The 25,543-nt window shown below is 30.8% G+C and overlaps 1 protein-coding gene across 1 annotated transcript; it reads left to right on the forward strand.

Annotated features, from left to right (window-relative positions):
- Positions 1-263: 263 nt before the first annotated feature.
- On the forward strand, positions 264-24,883 carry LOC127711469 (cytochrome P450 4B1-like). The gene is made up of 12 exons (XM_052217540.1): positions 264-449; positions 1,382-1,580; positions 2,029-2,156; positions 3,089-3,213; positions 4,575-4,637; positions 5,954-6,080; positions 14,066-14,198; positions 16,324-16,447; positions 17,109-17,304; positions 18,425-18,507; positions 22,986-23,051; positions 24,142-24,883. Exons 1-12 carry the CDS (start codon positions 285-287, stop codon positions 24,245-24,247), a joined length of 1,515 nt encoding a protein of 504 aa, XP_052073500.1. The 5' UTR covers positions 264-284; the 3' UTR covers positions 24,248-24,883.
- The last annotated feature ends 660 nt before the right edge of the window (positions 24,884-25,543 follow it).

The raw sequence follows: 25,543 nt of genomic DNA on the forward strand, positions 1-25,543 counted from the left end.
AAGTTAACAGCTATAGGTCACCGTATGGTCTTCAACAATGAGCAGAACCCATACCACATATAGTCAGCTGTAAAAGGCCCGAAATGACAAATGTAAAACAATTCAAACGAGAAAACTAATGGCCTGATTTATGTACAAAATAATGAACGAAAAACAAATATGATATACAGCAACAAACGAGGACCACTGAATTATTAATCATTAACAGTTTATATTACATTAATAGTGTCTTATTATTTTGAATTTTAGGAATACTAGGGAAACAGTAGCAATAGAGAAGAATTATGGGTACATTAACATGGACATTTGTAGTCGGTGCCGTGACCTTGGTGGTGACTTATGCTGCTTTAAGAATATTTAAATATTTAAAATGGCTGAGACTTGTGATAGCATCTGTTTCAAAATTACCAGGTCCTAAGCCACATTGGTTCTTTGGAAATATTTTTCAGGTAAGATTAGTATTTCATGTTTACTCTGTTATACTAAGCTTTATATGCAACATCAGTATGACATTTGTTTTGGAAGAATTTTTATAAGTTTTAATTCATCTAACTTCCATAGTTCTCTTTATGAACAATTTCATTTCATTTTGTTCACAAACTGTCTAGATACTTCTTGAACTTTAGAATTTCCACATTATTCTGACAAATGTTCAATTTTTTATTAGCCATGTAATTTTCAATACTTGTAGGATATTTTGGGGTATATGTCAATGAGATAGCAACCAATACCACAACAAGACATTTCAGTGGCTAAAGTGATGAGCGAGAACAATAGAAAATTACCTCTTCTTATGATAAGAGTCGAGAAAATCAATAGTAAAACAATGCCGGGTGACGATATTGATCAAAAGTTATTTCTAAAAAACAATCATACATTTTAAAGAAATTATTTGTTAAACTGTTTTAATAGAAATATATATGCAAAGACACAATGTTTTATGTTCATTATTTACAGAGATAATTGCTTTAGAAGCTTGTGAAACTGAAATTTAAAAAATGTTAATCTTTGCTGCATATTGATATTTAACAAATTGGAGAAAATCAAGTACATGCAAAATCTAAATTTCTTTCAGGTCGAAAATTTTCGGAGTGTTCCACATAATCCTTAAAATGACAAGTGTTTACAAAAATATGTAGACCTTTCAATTTTACATCAAATTTTAAAACCTGTGAATGAATTTGAAAGAGACATATTCAACAATACCAACATCTGAATTGAAATGTCAACAAAAAAAATTTAGATTTACTAAAAACTACAACTAACTTAAGGTTCCTGACTTTGGATAGACACATGAACATGACACAGGTTTAGCCTGCTGTTTTAATTTCTCACCACCCTTTTTCAATCTTAATCATCAAATGATAAAATGTGTTTTCAGATAAAAGATTTCAGCGACCTGATGTTTAGGATGCACGAGGAGTGTATAGGGAAGGGAGATAAACTTTACGTGTTTTGGTTGTTTCGATTCCAACCAATTATTATACTGGCACATCCAGATACGATGAAAGTTGTGATGAGATCTAATGCTCCGAAAACAATGATAGGTCCAGGGTATCCTTTTCTTGTTCCATGGCTAGGTAAGTTGTGATTAAATAAAATTATTACATTAATTGTAATGAAATACAGTGATTTTCCAATTCAAACAAAAATAAACAATAATTTCACATGTGAAAATTATGTAATTTCAATCCTCTGACATCATACAACAAAACTTGTGAAGTGTTTTTATGTCACACGACACTTATTAATACATAAATCTACTAGCATGATCAGACTCTAAGTTAACTTTCATTATACAACATTTGATAAATCTAAAAGAAATTATCGGTCTACTCTGTCCATATCCATGCTTAGTCACCTATTTGTAAAATCTTGTTTTAACGCTTTGAAAAATCATTTATGAGCAGATTATGAATCTTCTTTTGTATCACATTCCCAAGAATTTTTTTCAAAATATAATATTATGGAACATTTACTTGGATGTCTAATTGATAAATTAATTGTTATCATTTTACATGTTTTAAGGTCAAAGCTTGTTAATAGCTAATGGACCAAAATGGGAGAGAAATCGTCGATTGTTGACACCAGCTTTCCACTTTAGTATACTGACAGGGTATTTTAAACTCTACAATGAGGTGGCAGATGTATTATTGGTAAGTAATGTTAACACCAAGGTCCACTTCAGTATACTGACAGGGTATTTTAAGCTCTACAATGAGGTGGCTGATGTATTATTGGTAAGTAATGTTAACACCACAGTCCACTACAGTATACTGACAGGATATTTTAAGCTCTACAATGAGGTGGCTGATGTATTATTGGTAAGTAATGTTAACACCACAGTCCACTACAGTATGCTGACAGGGTATTTTAAGCTCTACAATGAGGTGGCTGATGTATTATTGGTAAGTAATGTTATCACCACAGTCCACTGCAGTATATACATTGTATCTATACACAAACTCAAGGTAGTTCTGTGAAAAATAGTTATTGCTTAAGTGTTGAGTGATTCAGTGTGAAACAGGGTGCATACCAAGATGGCTATTGATTGAAGGTGATAACACTCGTATTTAGGAACCTTTGATGATATCACCTATGAAATCATGTGAATTTCCCACAATCACAAATTTTCTTAAATTTATAAAATTACCACTAGGAGTGATTTTTAATTGAATCACATGAATTAGTAAACTGACAGGGTATTTGAAAGTCAATGGTATCTTATGATGATGATTGATAGCTGTTTTATGTCTAGGGTCAAATTAAATGCCTATTAAAGACGAGAACATGTTAATCCAATATGACTATAAACCCTGATTTGCACTAGACAGACACGCTTAATTAGTTTGACTTTTTAAAGTGCTAGTTCACAAGACATACCCAAAATTTCATGTACTAAAAGTAATTTGCAAGTAAATGTTAAATTTATGGTGAAATAATAATTAAGAACGATTAAAAATGTTGTGTTGCTAATAATGATTTAATTTTCTTTATATTGATACAAATGTAAAATATAAGAAATTGATAAATATTTGCATACCTTGACTCATACCTGTAATAGTTTTCTTTATTTTATTTTTAACAGGATAAGTTAGCCAGTGGAAGTAAAGATGGGAAATATTTAGATATTTTTAAGCCAGCAAGTATGGCTACTCTAGATACTCTGTTACAATGTTCACTTGGTTATAAAGGAAATGTTCAACTTGTGGGGTAGGTGGTACTTTAGATAGGTGAAAATTATAAAAAAAAATCTATTTGGAGCCATATTTCAAAATTTCTTAAATTTTCAAAATTTAATGTTAAAACTATATGTATGTATTCAATATATTATTGCTATTTTTGTTAGAGAGAGAGAGAGCAGTCGAAATTGATAAGTCCAATAATAGCAGACATAGCCATGGCCAAATTTTTTTTTAAAATGGCAAAAAAAGAGAAACAATAACAAAACAATACACAGAAAACTAAAGTTTGAACAACACAAAAACTATAGAAAACTGGAGTGAACTCCAGTGCCCCTGAACAATTCTATGGTACGGGATATTCAACTGTGAATTGTGACAGTCAATAGAGAAAAATACAGCTAAGATGTACAGTGTGATAAAGATGAACCTGTTATTGAATTCATTTATTATTTCATAAAAAGAAAACTCTTGTTATGTAACTTCTACAACTTGAAGTTAGTTTTTTGAAATTGTTCATTTATGTAAAAAGAACAAATTGTGAAGATTTTATTATTGTGAAAATTGCAATGTGACAGTTTTGGAAAAAATAAAAACATGCTTTTTAAATTCTGATATAATTATTTGTAAAAGAGAGGCGAAAGATACCAAAGGGACATTCAAACTCGAAAACTGACAACACTAAGGCTAAAACAGAAAACGATGAAAAGACAAACAACAGTACACAAAACACAACATAGAAAACTAAAGACTGAGCAACACGAACCCCACCAAAAACTTGGGGGTGATCTCAGGTGCTCCAGAAGGGTAAGCAGATCCTGCTCCACATGTGGCACCAGTCGTGTTGCTCATGTAAGTACAAACCTGGTGATAAGTCTAATTCAGTAGGTCACATTTAGGGATATTCCATAACGGTCAACCAATGAAGGGATGATTTCAACTTCACCAATTGGAACTCTCGATTTAATAGCTTCCTTGTGAGCAGCAACCCTCTATCAAGGAAATCATGATAGGAAATACAAGCCCTGGAATATTGTATCAACTGGGAGATATATACTCTGTATGCAGGTACTGCTGGAATGTTGCTACATAGAAATGGAAAGTTCACAATTGGGAAGCTGAAATCATCTCATTTGTAAGCAGCATTTTCTCATATTGCAATATTATTAATCTTGCAATTTCATGTATGTCTAGTGTTTAAAAATCCCAATAATTAATGTTCACAAAAGTTTTGGAATTTACAGTGAATATAAGTGTAAAAGATCAGTACTAAGAAATTTACAATAAATTCAATGATAATTTTATATTTGTTGATATCTTTCAGTGTCCATATATGTACACTTCAAAATCTGATTAATTTCCTACTAGTTTTTTATTATTTGTTATATTCAGAGACAGCCATCCCTATGTGACAGCAGTAAATCGTTTGGGACATCTGATTGATAAAAGAAGTTTGTAAGTTCATCAGAAGCATGATACTTTTACTTCATGGTATATAGTATAGGGAGATTTGTTTATGTCATTTATAGTACCATAATCGGCAGTGTATAGAACGCATTAATGTGTAATATGCACCCCTTTTAACTGTTCCAAAATCATGAAAAAAAGTCTAGTTTGCTGTAAAAAGTCTTTCAAAGGTAACATATAAGCCTATGATAAGTATGAATAGTTTGGGTAAATGCCAAGTAGACAGTATTACAACAAACAATCAAACCGGCAAACAAAAAAAGAAATGTAGGGGTCAACATATGGTCTTCATTAATTGACAAGCCTCCATGCTAAATGCCAATGTTTTAATCCTGAGGTATTATGTATGTTTCATGGTATGGAATAAATCTCTTGTCACATTTGCCACATAACTAATCTACATCAGCCTCAGGTAGGTGGTTTTCTTGTTTAAATTGTTTCTCATTTATTCATGTCAGGGTCTTTTATAGCTGTCAGGCTAGACACTATGGGTTTATTCATTGTTGAAGGCCATATGGGGACCTATACTTGCACATCATTTGGTCTTTAGTGGATAGTTGTCTTACGTGCAATCATGCCACATCTAATGTTTTATATACATTCAACCTTCTAACAATGCTTAAACTGTGTAGGACTTGAGGTCATTTTTTTAAATAGAAATATACAGAGATATAATATACTGCCTGTAGTTGTACTATAGAGCCCGAAGGAGACACACATATCAGAGACTTTGTGACAAGAATGGGTTATCTATGGTATTTCTATGGTCTTTTTCTCCAAGGGGAGTATAATTGTTTAATCAAAATCAGAAATTAAAAGTGTGCATAATTTGATTTGTATATTATTAACCTCACACTTGTGTTGCTGCACTATGTGCCCTAAATGAATTTTTATAATTTTCCTCCTGTAATAGATAGGTTGTGATATGACATAATTTGAGTTTGAGTTATTTCCCTTGGCCACCATTTTGGAGGAGTAAATAGTTGATTTTTCAATTTGAATAACAAAATTGAATCATACCGTACAAACAAGTGTGATAAAAGATCCTTACTGAATCATAGTGATGAATCAAGCAAGGCGAAAAGATTAGAATTGTTCAGATAACAATTTTTTCAAAAGTCTAGCAGTCAGTATAACATGTTGAATTTGGCTGATTTATGAAGGAATTGTGCACTTAGATCTCCATAATGGCGACAAAAGGGTTCACTCTTGTTCAAATTATGTCAGTGGAAACCTATCTATACTGTTTTCTAATATCATTTCACCCAGTATAAATAAGTAGATTCATTTTTTTTTCTTTGTAGCCATTTTCATCATTATGCAGAGTTCATATACAGATATTTTACTACTGATGGTAGAGAATTCTTCAAGATTTGTGATTATGTTCATAAATTCTCAAAAGACATAATATCTAAAAGACGAAAAGAGTTGGTGAGTTATCTTATATAAAGGTAGCTATAAGAAGTAGTAATTTAAGCTTGAAATAACATATAGATAGATGGACACCCCTTCCCTAGATCTTCCATCAATTTCTTCATTTTCCATCAACACTTGATGGACAATTGATGGAAATTTGATGGTACTTGATGGAATTCCATCCTAAACCAAAAAAATCCATCAAAGGATGATGGAAATTAGGAATTTTATTTCCATCCGCATTCTTTTGATGGAAAATTTGATGGCATCTTTAACCCCTGATGGAAAATTGGATGGCATTTTTTCCCTCTGATGGAAAATATGATGGCATTTATTTCATCTGATGGACAATAGGATGGAAATGAAGGAAGTTTGATGGAAATTGGACTTTAACATTTTCTTTGATGGAAAGTGAGATGGAATTTGGACTTAGAATATTTTGTTGATGGAAAGTGTGATGGTATTTAAACTCTGTCATTTTACTTGATGGAAAAAAACTTAGAAAATTTCAGCAAAATTGTGTCTGAAAATTTAACATCCCTTACTGAAGTAAAAAGTTTTCTATTATATTGGAGCAAACAAATTTGTTAACAAGAAGTACTAGCAAGAAAGTTACATGTTGTTGCAGCTGTAACCTGTAACATAATCTCTCAATGTTACTGCAATAATACTTGTTCATGAGAAAGTTGCAGTATTTTGCTGCAATGTTGCAAGAAAGAGTTTGTTTGCTAGAAAGTTGCAACAAACAATTTCCTAAACTGTGCAATACACTTATGATATCTTGTAGCAGGAAAGGATTTCAAGAATACTTTGGTTTTTATTTCAACCAGTGTAAAAATTACTTTTTGTCACTATTTATATGTCTATTGACTGTTCTGTAACCAATACTTTTATTTTTACATTTTCCATTAAATGATGTATACACCCCTTGCAGAAATAAATCCTGACAACTTTTATAATAAGGATATCTCAAGATTATCCTGGGATATCCTGAAAATATACTGTTAGGCTATAAGTCCTTTTTTTAGGAAAAAACTTAATGGGAGAATTCCAGAAAATGTCAGGACTTTCAAACCAAGCAGCTTAAAACTGGGGGAATTCTCAGGATATCTCAAGACTTTCAAAAATCATATTATATAAACCAGAATATATCAGGACTTTTCGATCATCATTCATCCAACTTTCAGGACATTTACAAATTCTATCTGAATGGAAAAAAAAAAACAACAAAAGTCCTGGATGATTCCTGGTATATTGGGACTTGAAGAAAAAATATAATCTGTATTACAAATTCAACCAAATAAAAAAGAAAATCTTTGGGACTGAAATTAACTATTGTTTGCTAAATATATATATATTCACATTCACATGAAGATACAGTGTTCTAGCCAGGATTTAAAAAGGGCAGGGTGCTCTAGTCAGAAAAATGACAATTATATTCGTAAAATGTCATTGAAAAAAGGGCAATTAAACTATAATAAAACATTAATAGTGACTAATGACATGTTCACACTGCAGCTGAATTTAAATATTTATTGGCTTATGAGTTTCACATAAGTTAACCTGTTAGTTACACATCTTTAGAGTCTTAAGCAAACTTACAATAAACCATTTTGAATTACTAATTTAATGCACTTGATAGATCAATGAATGGAGGTGAAGATGAAAAAAACAATTTTCAAAATATTTATATTTTAAGTGTTTTCAGGTTAAAAATAATTAAAAGAAATATTCTAATATGCATTTGCATTCAATTTGTTTTATATTCATTTAATTACGAAAAAAAAACATAAATTAACGGAATATATTGTGAAAAGGTGATAAAAAAGGGGAAGTAACTCATTTTTTTTGGCAAACATTTTTGAAATAGACAAATTGTTTTTGACATAAAGCAAAGATTATTGGTGTTTAATTAACAATGTGTTTGACACCAAAGCTGTCAGGTGAAGCCATGCACTTAATGGGTCTCTTAATTTTACAGTTTACACAGCTAGCTGAACTTCCTGTTCATGGAAGAATTACGAATTTCAGTTTGACCGTATTTCAAAGTAAGAAAAATGCCGAGATTTTCGCGATATAAACGGCAGGGAACTCGAGAAACGCCAACGGCTGTTTTGCCAGACAAGCTGGGGCGTTTCTGATTTTCTCCCAAGTTCACATAAGTGCGTTTCTATTAATTATCAGATCAATGATCGACATCGTGAAACATTGGTTTCTCAACTTGTGTAAAATGTAAACAAATCATGACCACATGTTTTTTGTAATTGTACTGAACAGTTCGACCCTAGAAAATACCGTTCTAGATAATGCGGCCAATAGTTCAACTGCATGCACCCTGTGCCGATTAAATGAACGTTGGTTTCTTTCTTTTATTTAAAACTGGCCAGTTGTAATATTTTTATGCGACACCCTTGATCTATTTTCATAATACCGGTACGGGAACGGATCAACTTATGGTCGATATAATATGGGGCGAGATTGTCACTTCGACGTTAGCGCACTTGAGAAATACGTCATGAAAATGTGATTACGCTGATGTGGAGATCAAACTTGAAAATCCGATGCTGGAAAATCCGATGCAGATGTTTTCAGATAAGTGCATTAAAAATTTAATTCAACATGTGTATCCATATATTATGATTATAAATTATAATTTATTGAGGAACTTTGAGTTTTTTATTGTTTTTATTTGAGCAAATCAATATCAGAAAGTCTGAAATCATAAACTGAAAATTATATTTATTTTTAACATGAGTTTTTGACAATGAATAATCTTGTTGTCACATAACAGGCATAACTGGTAGACATGTTAAAAAAATATTGAGTTGTGTGAATGGTTATTTGGTGAAAATAAAAAGTCGCCGGTTTTTAATCTTCAGGGGATAAAAAAAGGGGGAGGGTAATTAATTTGATTCCAAATGGCTTCCAATGTTACTTGTACTGTATAAACATGCAATAATATTTCTATTGAATTTATTGCTTCAAAACGTCTTGAACAATTGATTCTTTGTGGATTTTTTTTTTAACTTTTAGAGGATTTAATGATTTTAAAATGGAGCTGCCAACTTTGATAGTAAACAGATTGCATGCAGATTCCAGTTACCTTTACTCAGCAATACTAGTTGGAAGTACAGAGACAGCAAATTTATTTACAGAAAGGAGAAGAACTTAACATGATATAACATGTATCCTTTATATCTGATTTTTATTAAGCCTAAATTAATATATTGTTTGTTTCCCCAATCCGGACACCAGGTGTGGGTAGGTAGGTAGGGAAATAATTTTATTTTTTCCAAAAAGCTGGAATAATATCGGTCGATCTGGCAAGCCTGAAAATTGGAACTGAATAAAATAATATTTGACTTAGTTTTGACAATAAAATTTTATGAGTCGGACCTGTTTTTGCAAGGTCGGTAGGGATTGGGGAAACAGACAATATTTTATTTTAGGCCTTATAATATTTGAAGCAGAACAGCGAGCATCGTTAAGCCATGGTGAACAATGTGTATCTAAATACAATTATTGAATTAAGACAATGAAATGCTTAAGGGTATTAGTGAACATGAGGAGGAGGGGGTGGGGGTGGGACCCATTTTGATTGGTAATTTAACAATCTAAGGCTAAGCAGCCATTAAAAATGGCCAACAAATTTGCTAGTAGTAAGTACTAGTATCTAATTTTGATGGGAGTTTAAGGATCTGACATTAAAATAAATACAAGTCAATTTTTTTTAATGGGAACTTGACAGCCATTTAAATAAGCTATTAAACACAGTGATCGGGAAGGACGTCCGCCTTGCGCCAATTGCCCTTTTCGACCAGAAATGGCGCATAGAGTGACAAATGTAAGCGCCCACGTGGCGCACGATATTTTCCACTCTGTTTTGAAACATTTGATATCGTAAAATGGATTTCCGATTGTGTTTCGTGACGCCATGTGTATGTACAAAACTGTGTAGTGTTACTGCCAATGATAGGAGCACCGCCTATATATATTTTTGGAACGTCTCGGGTGTAATTTGTAAACATATTTTGGATTATATCTTTTGGTAAGTACAATGTATTAGAATTTCCAATTTTGAATATATGTGCATGCTCTTTTAGTTCAAAGTAGTGACATTTAAAGTGTTTTATTAACTTTTAAGAGTCAAGAAAAAAAGAAGGTCATAGATTTATAAAAAGTATTAGTAAGAAGATGTGGTATGCTTGCCAATGAGACAACTCTCCACAAGAGACCAAATGACACAAAAAATATGCATATACATATCATAAAATTGTGTAGGACTTGAGTCATATTTTGTATCATATTAAAACATTATTTGTTTTATAAAATAGTACGTCTGAAAAAGTAATTTTGCTATAAAATTAGAGATCTGTGGTGTGACTGACAATATGACATTTATATATCCACAAATGGTAAAATAATATATCTTTATATATACATGTATAGTATATACATGTACACTACCCACCAAAAGTATGATATAAAACATGGGCAAGACCCATTATGTTATAGTACAATGATTATGAAAAACAAATATTAAACAAAAAAGAAAGGACAACCTCTTTATTTCTAGGGACAGTCACTTATTATAATGATGATAATTTAGTACTGACATGAGGTTTAATGTATTGTACAGTTATATATCAGCTGCTGAACCAGGGTGGTGGTGGTGGCAATTAAGTCAACATTAGGAGTAAGACTTATAAAACTTCTATGCAATAAGTTATGTAGCTCTAAAGCTCAGAAAGGGGGAGCCCCTTTCCTAAATCCACCTCTGAATATTAAATTTCTAGAAGGATTTGACACTCTTAGAAATTGACCCTGCAAGTGACACATTAATACAAATCTTTTCAAAAAGTGTTATTTTCATTTGATTGATAATTTCAGAATTGACAACAAATGTAACTAACTTTATATCTGTACAATGTTAACTTATTCTTTTATATGCTAGATTCTTTTACTTTTATTTTGCAGAATTTGCCATCAACAAATTCAACTTTAAGGACAGCGAGTTCAATGGGACACTGAACGAAAAGATACACACATGTAACAGGACTACCTATAGACGACAGAGAACAAATATTGTTTTATTAAATCACAGAAAATGCCATAAATGGAAAGATTTTCTAAAGACATTCTCCTTACTCATCCATCAAATTCCATCTGATGGTCAATTCTCCATCAAGTTTCCATGCATTTTACATGTGATGGAAATATTCCATTGGTTTTCCATCAGATGGCAAAAAGACCATCAATTATCCATCAGATGGCAAAAATACCATCAATTATCCATCAGATGGAAATTATGCCATCCATTTTCCATCATCATGAACACAAATTCCATCAAACCTTTTCCATCAACCATTTTCCAGCATTGATGGAAAGTTGATGGAAAGTTGTTCCAATACTCCATCAATATGATGGAATGTGATGGCATTTTTTCCATCACAAAATTCCATCATGTTTGATGGAAAATCTAGGGAAGGGCCACCAATGAGACAGCAACTAAAAGACAAAAATAATCATCTATTAAAACATCTAAAGAGCAACATATTACAGTCTTCAACAATAGACAGGTGTCTGTATACATATATGTCAAGCTCTAAAACAAAGGTATGCCATAACATGGGAGGGGTGTATATATACTATGATTATTCCCTATAAGGATAAGTGTAACTTTTTATATCATTAATTAAAAAAAATTTATGCCCCCACCGCAGTGGAGGGGGCATTTACTGTTTCCCTTGTACGTCTGTACATCCAGAAATTGGTTTCTGTTCTCTAACTTTAGTTTAACTCAACCAAATATTATGAAACTTACACACAATGCTTATTAACACAAAACACAGATCAAGCGTGAATTTGGGTGGCATCACTTTTACTGTTCTAGAGTAATGCCCCTTTACAAATGGAAAACATTGCTGAATTTTTCATTTCCATTCTCTAACTTAAGTTTGCCTCAACCAAATGTTATGAAACTTAAACACAATGCTTATTACCACAAAACTGACAGATCAAGTTTGAATTTTGGTGGCGTCACTTTTACTGTTCTTGAGTTATGTTCCTTTATAATGTTATATGCAAGCAGGGGCATCATCTGTGTCCCATGAACACATTCTCCATTTATACTTTGTTATGAATTATACTAACATTGTCTACTGAAATATGGAAATGTTATGAATTATACTAACATTGTCTACTGAAATGTGGAAACTCTTACAAAAGGAGTTTGAATTTAAAAACCGTGCACAAAAAGGTTAATGGTAATTGAAATTATAAGAACTTAGAGTTGTCTCATTGGCACTCATACCACATCTTCTTATATCTATTAGAACTAAGAGTTATATATTTTGTTCTGAGTGTGTAATGTCTAAATTGGTCAAACTGCTCATACACGTCTCTAAATTTTGTTCAGTTTGTGAGCTTAATTTACACATCAATAAATTAATAAAAAGTAACATTTTATCCTAAACCAATGTTTGATGAATAAAAGGAGATCAAAGAGACAGCAACCAAACAACACAGAAAAACAAAAAGTCATTTAGAGGGCAACATACAATCTTCAACAATAGACAGCTGGTTTCTATATGATTGGAAAAGCTCTAAATCATCTTATGTCTAAAAAGGTAAATAAATTAAATAGAAACCATCAAAGATCTGTCATTAATTATGAATTTTCCATATAAAAAAAATTATATTAAAAAATGGCAATTGGCAGGATTCTGACTTGGGACAGGCACTTGAATGTGTAACAGGGTAAAACTAGTTTTTTAGCTCACCTGGCCCGTCGTTGTTAGCTTTTTACAAAAATCTTCTCCTCTGAAACCACTGGGCCAAATTTAACCAAACTTGGCCACAATCATCATTAGGGTATCTAGTTTAAAAAATGTGTCCGATGACCCTGCCTTTCAACCAAGATGGCCGCCATGGCTAAAAATAGAACATAGGGGTAAAATGTAGATTTTGGCTTATATCTCTGAAACCAAAGCATTTAGAGTAAATCTGACAATGGTAAAACTGATTATCAGGTCAGGATCTATCTGCTCTGAAATTTTCAGACAAATTTGACAACCTGTTGTTAGGTTGCTGCCCCTGAATTGGTAATTTTAAGGAAATTTTGCAGTTTTTGGTTATTATCTTGAATATTATTATAGATAGAGATAAACTGTAAACAGCAATAATGTTCAGCAAAGTAAGATCTACAAATAAGTCGTCATGACCAAAATTGTCAGTCGACCCCTTTAGGAGCTATTGCCCTTTATAGTAAATTTTTAACAAATTTTCGTAAATTTTTGTAATCTTTTACAAAAATCTTCTTCTCTGAAACGACTGAGACAAATTTAACCATACTTGGCCATAATCATTATTAGGGTATCTAGTTTAAAAAATGTGTCCCGCCTTCCAACCATCATGGCCGACTTGGTTAAAAATAGAACATAGGGGTAAAATGCAGTTTTTGGTTTATATCTCTGAAACTAAAGCATTTAGAGCAAATCTGACAGGTGGCAAAAATGTTCATCAGATTTAGAAATCCGACAACCTGTTGTTGGGTTGCTGCCCCTGAGTTAGTAATTTTACAGAAATTTTGCAGTTTTTTGTTATTATCTTAGATATCATTATAATATCTAATATCTAATACTATTAATTATGATTTTAACCTTATTTTACATGATTTCCAAAGTATCAGTAAATACAGGTGAGCGACACAGGCTCTTGAGAGCCTCTAGTTTTTATACCTATCTCTACCCTCCCCCTTTTCAATCTCAATCATTGAAATAACATAAGGTACACTACAGAACATACAACAAAAATCAGTGCAGGAAAAGTGTTTTACTCTAAAATAAATGTAAAATAGATAACAAAGACACAAGCACAAAGAAAAAAATCAACTAAGCAATATGATAGTGTATCAAAGAATGCTATCAGTTCCTTAAAGAAAATTTATAGTATACTTAACCTGCTGATATGAAATCATGTCATTCTACATGTCTATTTAGAATGAAAGTAAAGAAACAGAGACAAAGAAACACTTGGACTTCCTGGATATTTTAATAACAGCCAAAGATGATAATGGTATAGGAATGACTGATGATGAAATCAGGGCTGAAGTGGATACCTTCCTTTTTGCTGGTAATTTTTTGTGTTTATGAAAGATTTCCATGTAGTTGGCATAATGTGGATGCACTTAAATTACCCAGGGTGCAGCATATAGAACACACTTATTCTATTTTGAAATACATTCTTTTCTATATCAATTTTTCCTTCTTTGGACAATTTGAATTCCATGGGTGATAAGGCATCTCTCCTGTTAAAGCATAATTGGTGGCTGAAAGGTTTAATCTTTATCTTTAATTTCACCCATATCTGAGTCTACATGTCAAATATCACCTGCATCCAACAACATACCTGTCAACTGACCCAATTTTTGCAGGTCACACCAGGGAATTTAACAGGTCACCCGAGATTTTTCAATACCTGCCAGGGTCATCAAATAACCTGGGATTAAATCAAATGACCAGTATTTTAGAGCCTTGCGACTTTTAAAGTTTAAAATGATAGATTTTCCTCTAAAAAAAATAAAAGGCAAATTTGAAATTTTTTCTGGGCAGGAAGCATACCTGCCAACTTTTCAAAATGCTCCTCTTATATTGTCGTAAGTGTTTTTAATCTGCTACTTTATTGTTTGAATGAGTACATTGTATGTATCATGCTTAAATACCCTTTTAACTCATTTGAATTCCTGTTTTTGAGGTGTTTAGTTTATAAAATAAAGACTTTCAAAATTCAGGTCAACACTTCTCATGGGACAAATCCCCCATAAATCATGAATGTTGGCAGGTCTGAGGAAGTTCGATAATTTGACCTCAATTGAATGATCACACCCAAGCCAAAGTGAACTGCCTATTTAAACAGTTGAAAGGCAGTTAAGAAAAAATAATCAGTTTTCAGATAGTTCCAAGCAGTTTAGTAAATTCTGTAATCACTTTGCAAAAACTGTCTAAATATCAAGTTTTTTTAATTAGAAGGTTTTGAAGAAATGCCTATTTAACCGGTTTTTAATTTTTTAGTTTGCATTGACTGCCTAATTTAACAGCAGTATTACCGGTAGTCTTTGTACATGAAGATCATGACATCATCTTGATTCTTTTATTATTGTACTATATTATAAATATTCACATAAAGTAAAAGACAGTTATAAAACAGTTCTAATAAATATTCATAAAGAAATAGGCAGTTACAGGTAGCTAATTTAAATTTTTTGTGAAAATAAATGCTTATGAACTGCCTATGAACTGTGAAGGTTTAACAAACTACCTATTTTTCTAATGGTTGCATATCATATGGAACTGGCTAATTTTCTAGAGCTTTAAAACTGCCTGCAGAACTACTTATTTTTAAGGTCACGACCTGCATTTTTATTTTCAGAGGTTTACAGGTATGGAACAAATGTTTTTAGATTTTAATTAGTCTTTTCAACTTTTTCTTTTTCTAAAGTAAAAGTCAAGTCCAATATTATAAATGAATATTATTTTGAGATAGTCATTCAGTAACCTATAAAAATAAGGAGATGTGATATGATTGCCAATTAACAAGTATCTACCAGAGACCAAAGGACGAGGATGTAAACAACTGCTGGTCATCATATGACCTTCAACAATGAGTGACTTAGTCTATTTTAGCCAAAATTACAAGGTTTACTTTGATTTTAATGACCTCCAATTATACTTTTTCTTAAGTTATGGATAATTGAGACCAGTTAGAATAAAACATTCATACCCCTCACTAGCTTCCTTTTTTGAAAATTTTAACTACATAGGATAATATAAACAAACATTTGTATTATTTTATTATTCTTTTTTTTTTTTAACTAACTATAAAAAGTACAAAACTATACATTATTTCAATTTATTCCAACTTATTGTTCCAATTCATTATTACAAAAGAAAAAAAATTAATTATGAATATTGATTTGGAATATATAGAAATATTTCATTATTGCCATACATATACATTGAAACATTTCATGCACTAAGTTGGTACAAGCAACTCTGTAACATTACTGACATTGTTATAGAGTTTTGAATTCAAACTTTTAAATTATGAAGCATCAGTTTTGAAATCACATAATCAACTCTGATTAAATAAAATTGTAAGACTTAGTTCAATTGAAGTATGGATTATCAGTTTTAAATGAATGAGTAAATACAAATTACTAGTGGTCTTTACACTGTCATGTTTATTTTTTATATTCCAGGCCATGATACAACATCCAGTGTATTGAGCTGGAGTATGTATTGTTTAGGTAAATACAAAGATATACAGGACAAAGTTTACCAAGAGGTCAAAGAGGTCACAGGCAGCAAGAAAATGATTGACAGGTAAAGGTTTCTATTATCTTAATAATGTATAATTCACCGATTAAGCTAATAGTTGACCACATACCATATGCACCGATCCATTGGCATTTTGCTAAATTTCAGATAGCTTGCAACAGCAACTACTAGTATCATCAGGCAATGAGAAACTTTAAATTAACAAATTAAATCAGTCTAGAGAAGATCCTTAATTGAATATTGAATGTTTATCATGGGGGAAAAAGTGTTGAATGACACACTAAAGTGTTTCATACTATAATGTTTACATCTTCACCCCTATATAACCCTGTAAAACTACCAACAAAAGTAGCAGTTAATACTTATTATGAAAATGCTAGTTGAATCAAACTTTTTTTATTTATTTTTTTATATTCCCAAGGATTGTTGTAATGTTGTCATGGAGAGCACCTACACATATGTATGTTGCATTTTATTTGGACATAAAACATCACTTATAAACACCATTGATTGTTGTCTGCCAATAAAAAATGAGGGAATGCATATGAAACATCTATGTGATTGTAAAATGTTAAACAGTAAACCAAAGACTCAGAGACAGGAGTATAAATATGTAAAGGTAGAGATCAAGTTCTCATTGTTTCCAAATTAGGAATTTGAATAATTGATGCTCTATTATATTTGTACTATATTTTTCAATGTATAGTGAAGATCTACCAAAGTTGAAATACCTGACCTGTTTCCTGAAGGAAGTTATGAGAGTTCATACACCAGTACCAGTCACAAACAGGACATTAGATGAAGACATTGTTTTGGATGGGTATGAAATCCCTGCTGGAGTTATGGTAGACTTTGGTATTTATCATTGTCATAACCATCCCGATGTTTGGGAAAATCCAACAGTAAGTTTGAGTAATAAATAATTTGAAGATCAGGAATATGCAATGTGTATAAAAGTTATGATTATTGTTCCCAGCGTGACACATTTGGGGGACATATAAATACCTGGCAGCCGTCCATCCTTCTGTCCAGTTTTGTTAGCACTCTCACATGTACAATTCTTGCCAGATTATATCATAGATTTATATCAGCAATGTCTGGGACGAGTTTGAAAATCAGTGCAGATCAATAATTTTTAAAGAGTGATGGCCCTTAGAAATATTAATAATATGGAAAATTGCATTGTTAGCGCTCTCATGTGTACAATTCTTGCCAGTTTTTTATGAAATTTATATTGTAGGTTTATATCAGCAATTTCTCAGATGAGTTAAAAAATCATTGCCGATCAATCATTTTTAAAAGAGTTAATTACCTCATATAATAGGTTTATATTAACAATGTCTCGAATATTTTTGAAATAAGTGCCGATCAAATATATTAAATGAGTTATACCCCTTCGAAATATTAAATATATCGGAAATTGCTCTCAAGTCTTCAACTCTCTAAGATAATTTCAAGAATTATTTTTTTAGTTATTACCCTTGGATAGATAAAGTATATGCAACGTGGGGGACATTTGAACTCTGTTCTTTTATTTATTTATATGTGTCGGTTCTTGACGGAAAACATTGTAAGACTTTTTATACTATTACTGTCAGGGTTGAAGTTTTTGCACAAAAGGTAGTTTTTCCTTATTTCTGATGAAGCTCAAACTAGATGTGTAACTTATTTTATTATTTTGAAAGCTTTTGAATGCATAATTATAAAGTTTCACACCTATACACCTATACTGCCTTGTGTAAATAACATGGTTTTGTTAATTTCAATTATTAGCTCCAAAACCTTTATAATTTAATAAGTTTAAATAATATTTTGACAAAATTAACCATTTGTTTCTTAAATTATTTAGTTGCAATCTATTTAAACATGACTTTGAAAGATTGGTAAATGTCCAGTACAAAAGTGTTCTTGTCTTGATTGACAAATATATAAAAAGGACTGGCAAGTACAAACATCATGATTGTTTTTGATGGACAGTTTTGAATGTTTATAATTTATTTATTTTATTTCCACTATTTTCAGGAGTTTAAACCAGAGAGATTTGAAGGAGACAAACACCACGAGATGGATCCTTATAGTTTTACTCCATTTTCTGCTGGACCAAGGTAAAAATGAATTATCCCCCCTATAATGAATGGAGATGAACATCATAAAAAATAATAATATGAATCATGAAACATGATAATATGAATTATCTCCCCTATAATGAATGGAGATGAACATCATGAAACATAATAATATGAATTATCTCCCCTATAATGAATGGAGATGAACATCATGAAACATAATAATATGAATTATCTCCCCTATAATGAATGGCGATGAACATCATGAAACATAATAATATGAATCATGAAACATAATGATATGAATTATCTCCCCTATAATGAATGGAAATGAACATCATGAAAAAAATAATATGAATTGTCTCCCCTATAATGAATTGAGATGAACATCATGACACATAATAATATGAATCATGAAACATAATAATATGAATTATCTCCCCTATATTGAATGGAGATGAACATCATGAAACATAATAATATGAATCATGAAACATAATAATATGAATTATCTCCCCTATAATGAATGGAGATGAACATCATGAAACATAATAATATGAATTATCTCCCCTATAATGAATGGAGATGAACATCATGAAACATAATAATATGAATTATCTCCCCTATAATGAATGAAGATGAACATCATGACAGATAATAATATGAATTATCTCCCCTATAATGAATGGAGATGAACATCATGAAACATAATAATATGAATTATCTCCCCTATAATGAATGGAGATGAACATCATAAAACATAATAATATGAAATATCTCCCCTATAATGAATGGAGATGAACATCATGAAACATAATAATATGAATTATCTCCCCTATAATGAATGGCGATGCACATTATGAAACATAATAATATGAATTATCTCCGCTATAATGAATGGAGATGAACATCATGAAACATAATAATATGAAATATCTCCCCTATAATGAATGGAGATGAACATCATGAAACATAATAATATGAATTATGAAATAGAATAATATGAATTATCTCCCCTATTATGAATGGAGATGAACATCATGAAACATAATAATATGAATTATCTCCCCTACAAGGAATGGAGATGAACATCATGAAAAATAATAATATGAATCATGAAACAAAATAATATGAATTTTTGCTCTATAATGAGTGTAGATGAACATCATGCAACATAGTAATATGAATTATCTCCCCTATAATGAATGGAGATTAACATCATGACACATAATAATATGAATTATCTCCCCTATAATGAATGTCGATGCACATCATGAAACATAATAATATGAATTATCTCCCCTATAATGAATGGAGATGAACATCATGACACATAATAATATGAATCATGAAACAATGATATGAATTATCTCCCCTATAATGAATGCAGATGAACATCATGACACATAATAATATGAATTATCTCCCCTATAATGAATGGCGATGCACATCATGAAACATAGTAATATGAATTATCTCCCCTATAATGAATGGAGATGAACATCATGACACATAATAATATGAATTATCTCCCCTATAATGAATGGAGATGAACATCATGACACATAATAGTATGAATTATCTCCCCTATAATGAATGGAGATGAAGATCATGACACATAATAATATGAATTATCTCCCCTATAATGAATGGAGATGAACATCATGACACATAATAATATGAATTATCTCCCCTATAGTGAATGGAGATGAACATCATGAAACATAATAATATGAATTATCTCCCCTATAATGAATGGAGATGAACATCATGAAAAATAATAATATGAATCATGAAACAAAATAATATGAATTATTTACTCTATAATGAGTGTAGATGAACATCATGCAACATAGTAATATGAATTATCTCCCCTATAATGAATGGAGATGAACATAATGAAACATAATAATATGAAATATCTCCCCTATAATGAATGGAGATGAACATCATGAAACATAATAATATGAATTATCTCCCCTATAATGAATGGAGATGCACATTATGAAACATAATAATATGAATTATCTCCCCTATAATGAATGGAGATGAACATCATGACACATAATAGTATGAATTATCTCCCCTAAAATGAATGGAGATGAACATCATGAAAAATAATAATATGAATAATGAAACAAAATAATATGATTTATCTCCCCTATAATGAATGGCGATACACATCATGAAACATAATAATATGAATTATCTCCCCTATAATGAATGGAGATGAACATCATGAAACATAATAATATGAATTATCTCCCCTATAATGAATGGAGATGAACATCATGAAAAATAATAATATGAATCATGAAACGAAATAATATGAATTATTTCCTCTATAATGAGTGTAGATGAACATCATGCAACATAGTAATATGAATTATCTCCCCTATAATGAATGGAGATGAACATAATGAAACATAATAATATGAAATATCTCCCCTATAATGAATGGAGATGAACATCATGAAACATAATAATATGAATTATCTCCCCTATAATGAATGGCGATGCACATTATGAAACATAATATTATGAATTATCTCCCCTATAATGAATGGAGATGAACATCATGACACATAATAGTATGAATTATCTCCCCTATAATGAATGGAGATGAATATCATGAAAAATAATAATATGAATAATGAAACATAATAATATGAATTATTTCCCTTATAATGAATGGAGATGAACATCATGAAACATAATAATATGAATTATCTCCCCTATAATGAATGGAGATGAACATCATGAAACATAATAATATGAATTATCTCCCCTATAATGAATGGAGATGAACATCATGAAACATAATAATATGAATCATGAAACATAATAATATGAATTATCTCCCCTATAATGAATGGAGATGAACATCATGACACATAATGATATGAATTATCTCCCCTATCATAAATGGAGATGAACATCATGACACATAATAATATGAATTATCTCCCCTATAATGAATGGAGATGCACATCATGAAACATAATAATATGAATTATCTCCCCTATAATGAATGGAGATGAACATCATGAAACATAATAATATGAATTATCTCCCCTATAATGAATGGAGATGAACATCATGACACATAATAATATGAATCATGAAACAATGATATGAATTATCTCCCCTATGATGAATGGAGATGAACATCATGACACATAATAATATGAATTATCTCCCCTATAATGAATGGAGATGAACATCATGAAACATAATAATATGAATCATGAAACAATGATATGAATTATCTCCCCTATGATGAATGGAGATGAACATCATGACACATAATAATATGAATTATCTCCCCTATAATCAATGGAGATGAACATCATGACACATAATAATATGAAATATCTCCCCTATAATGAATGGAGATGAACATCATGACACAAAATAATATGAATCATGAAACAATGATATGAATTATCTCCCCTATGATGAATGGAGATGAACATCATGACACATAATAATATGAATTATCTCCCCTATAATCAATGGAGATGAACATCATGAAACATAATAATATGAATTATCTCCCCTATAATCAATGGAGATGAACATCATGAAACATAATAATATGAATTATCTCCCCTATAATCAATGGAGATGAACATCATGAAAAATAATAATATGAATCATGAAACAAAATAATATGAATTATTTCCTCTATAATGAGTGTAGATGAACATCATGCAACATAATAATATGAATTATCTCCCCTATAATGAATAGAGATGAACATCATGAAACATAATAATATGAATCATGAAACATAATAATATGAATTATCTCCCCTATAATGAATGGAGATGAACATCATGAAACATAATAATATGAATCATGAAACATAATAATTTGAATTATTTCCCTTATAATGAGTGTAGATGAACATCATGACACATAATAATATGAATTATCTCCCCTATAATGAATGGCAATGAACATCATGAAACATAATAATATGAATTATCTCCCCTATAATGAATGGAGATGAACATCATGAAACATAATAATATGAATTATCTCCCCTATAATGCATACAGATGAACATCATGAAACAGATTCATAGTTTTACTGGGACCTAGTTAAGTATGGGTTATCTCCCTTATAAACTGGCTGGATTTTAAAGAGACAACAATCGTTGGATTGATCTCTATATTTCACACAATTTTCTACTGGAAAGGGATTTTAAACCAGGGCTCCCGGTCTTAAAACTTTGGAGTATGATTATCGTACTCAGACTCAGAATTCAACCTATCAAAATACTGGATTTGGTGTTTCGAGCGCTAATTTTGTACTCCAAGTTCAGAGTAAAGTGTTATGACCGAGAGTCCTGATGCATTGTATTTAGAGAATGGCTTGCTCATCAGAACATACATTACATCAAAGCAAAATAAGTAAGTGTCATTAAAACATTTTTATAGAAAGAAAGCCATTATTTTGAAAATTTCATTGTACTTTTATCTGTATGCTATATAAGTGAATTTATGTTACAGAAACTGTATAGGATTAAACTTTGCACAGAATGAAGAAAAAGTGTTGATAGCAAGAATTGTAGAAAGGTATGCGTTGAAATTACACAGAAGCAGTTAAATCAGTGTTGACAATAAAATCAATACTGAAATTATGAATGCAAGTGTTTAGATACTTTCACATTCATTAAAAAATCACACAGTTTTGTATTCATATTATTTTGATAATGATACTTCTGAAAACTTTGAAATATCCATTTAATAGAAATCTGTAATTGTCATCCAAAGACAGTAATATATAATTTTATTGAAGACACACAAGATTTGCTGTACATTATTGTTACCTAGCATAATTTACATCTGATGAGTCTTGATAACATCAAATATGGCCACCATTATTGATCATATAGTTGTACATTATAAAACACGACAGAAATCATGATAAAAATCAACTATTCAATCACAAGCATTTAACTATAATCGATCTGAATATTTACTGTGCAAATTTTGCTAAAAGATTCTCCAATTAACTACATGACAAACTTACATGTCCAATATACATGTGTAACTCGTAAATAGAAAGAAAAAAAAATGTTCTCAGGAATTTAAAGAAATGAATTAAGAAAGATGTGGGGTAAAATCAATGATCCACGAGACAGCAACCTAACATCACCCCCCCCCCCCCCCCACCAATAAAAAACCAAAAAAACATTTAAAAGTCAACTAGATGTATTTAATAATAAAAATGTTCGAAAGATATTTTCAAATAACTAACACTTAATGAGGGTCTGGACGGGGTCCTTCATGTCTGAATTCTTTAATTTTTAGGCCATTTTTTTTCTCTATTCTTTATATTTTTGGTCCATTTTTCTCTATTCTTTAAATTTTTAGCCCATTATTCCCTATTCTTTATATTTTTGGTCCATTTTTCTCTATTCTTTATATTTTTTGCCCATTATTCCCTATTCTGCAAACCCCCATCCACACCCTCCTTAATTCTGTCAGAGTTTTGTAGAGTCATCAATCTGGTTTGATTGTTAGTTGTGACAGATCTAACAGAAAAAAAGATATTTCACCAAGCATAATTAGATCAACAGTAATGTCTATTTTGTAATCATCAATTTGAAATATCTGATTGAATCATATCACTTAATCTTAGTATCATTTTATCTTTTTTAAGGTTTGAAATCTCCTTGGATCCGGACCATACAGTGATACCATTTCTTGAGGTTGTAATGAGAGCCAAAACTGGTATTATGGTCAACTTTAAAGAAAGAAGCTCCTGAGTAGTCAAGAAGAAGTGAAAAGTGAAATCTAGATTTTAAATAAAGAAGTTCCTGAATTGTACTTTATGCCCAATTGATAGATTGTTTAAATTTAATTTTCATTGTTTAATTTTTTCCAAACTTGTAGATTTTATCAATGGTTACTTAGGGACAAGGCATATTTTAGTTGGTGAATTGGACAAAGAAGAGTCTTCCTTTCCCTCATTTTGACTTATTTTACTAGCAAAAGATAATTTTAATCCTAATGAATGAGCATGCAATTTTTCATCACTTTAGAACAATTTGATATTTGTATACTAGTGAGTTGTACCATGAAATAGATTTTCAGACCTCATTGGCAGTCATTTTCTGTTTGTATATACTTTGAATTTTTTGAATCCAATATGTACAGTGCATTGAATTTTTCATTACATATAACTGAGTGTGTGTATTAAGGAATAATTGGACATATTTGGTGTGGTACTTCATATTGATAATGTCTATCCTGTAAGTGATTTTTAGATCTGCATTGTAGTCACTTCCTGTTAAACTACTGATAATTTGAATTTTTATTTTATCATCTTTGCACAGGATTTTCACTTCATATTACACAACTTCTGTATAAGGGCCTTTGGTTTTCTCTTTTGAATTGTTTCACATTTTCTATCCAGGGGCCTATACAATATTGGTCTCATTGACATTATTATCACATCTCCTTATTTTTGAACCAGCCAATCTGACAAGCTCACAGGCTCTATCTTAAATAGCAAATTACAGATCTAACAGACATTCTCTTCTTGATTGATTATAATTATACTTTTATTTTTTAATTATACCTGATGAGCATGTAAATTTTCATTAATTAAGCTAAAGGAATGACTAATATTTTTTCAGTCTATGAAGAAATATCATCAAAAATGTGGTGCACACTGAATAACTAGCATAGCTGGTTATTTAAAAGAGTGCAGCACATTTTTTATGTTATTTCTAATAGACAGAAAAAATATTACAGTCTTTCCCTATAATTTAATTCTAAATTCCATTTTTAAGAAGTAAATCTGTATTTAATCATGAAAAAACGTTGATGATGTCATAGTCACATGACAAAATTATGTCTATGAGCTGATAGACAAAAAAACTTTCAGCCAATCAGAAGACGTATTACATCCAAAATTAAATTAATGCCTAATAACAAGTTGGAGTATACTTACATGACTGACATCTAGAACAACTTCTTGTTTACTTATTTTCGTCAAAATTTGATTTACAACACAGCTGAATGTCATAGCATGAAGGTTGGTTTGTTTGTTTGTTTAT

This window comes from Mytilus californianus, unplaced genomic scaffold, assembly GCF_021869535.1.
Source record: "Mytilus californianus isolate M0D057914Y unplaced genomic scaffold, xbMytCali1.0.p SCAF_8, whole genome shotgun sequence".
Lineage (NCBI taxonomy): Eukaryota > Metazoa > Mollusca > Bivalvia > Mytilida > Mytilidae > Mytilus > Mytilus californianus.

Coding starts and splice junctions, on each gene's coding strand:
- LOC127711469 (XM_052217540.1), top strand. CDS start 285: ATGGGTACATTAACATGGACATTTGTAGTCGGTGCCGTGACCTTGGTG. Junction 1,581..2,028: donor TTTTCTTGTTCCATGGCTAG/GTAAGTTGTGAT, acceptor ACATGTTTTAAG/GTCAAAGCTTGTTAATAGCT. Junction 18,508..22,985: donor CCATTTTCTGCTGGACCAAG/GTAAAAATGAAT, acceptor TTTATGTTACAG/AAACTGTATAGGATTAAACT.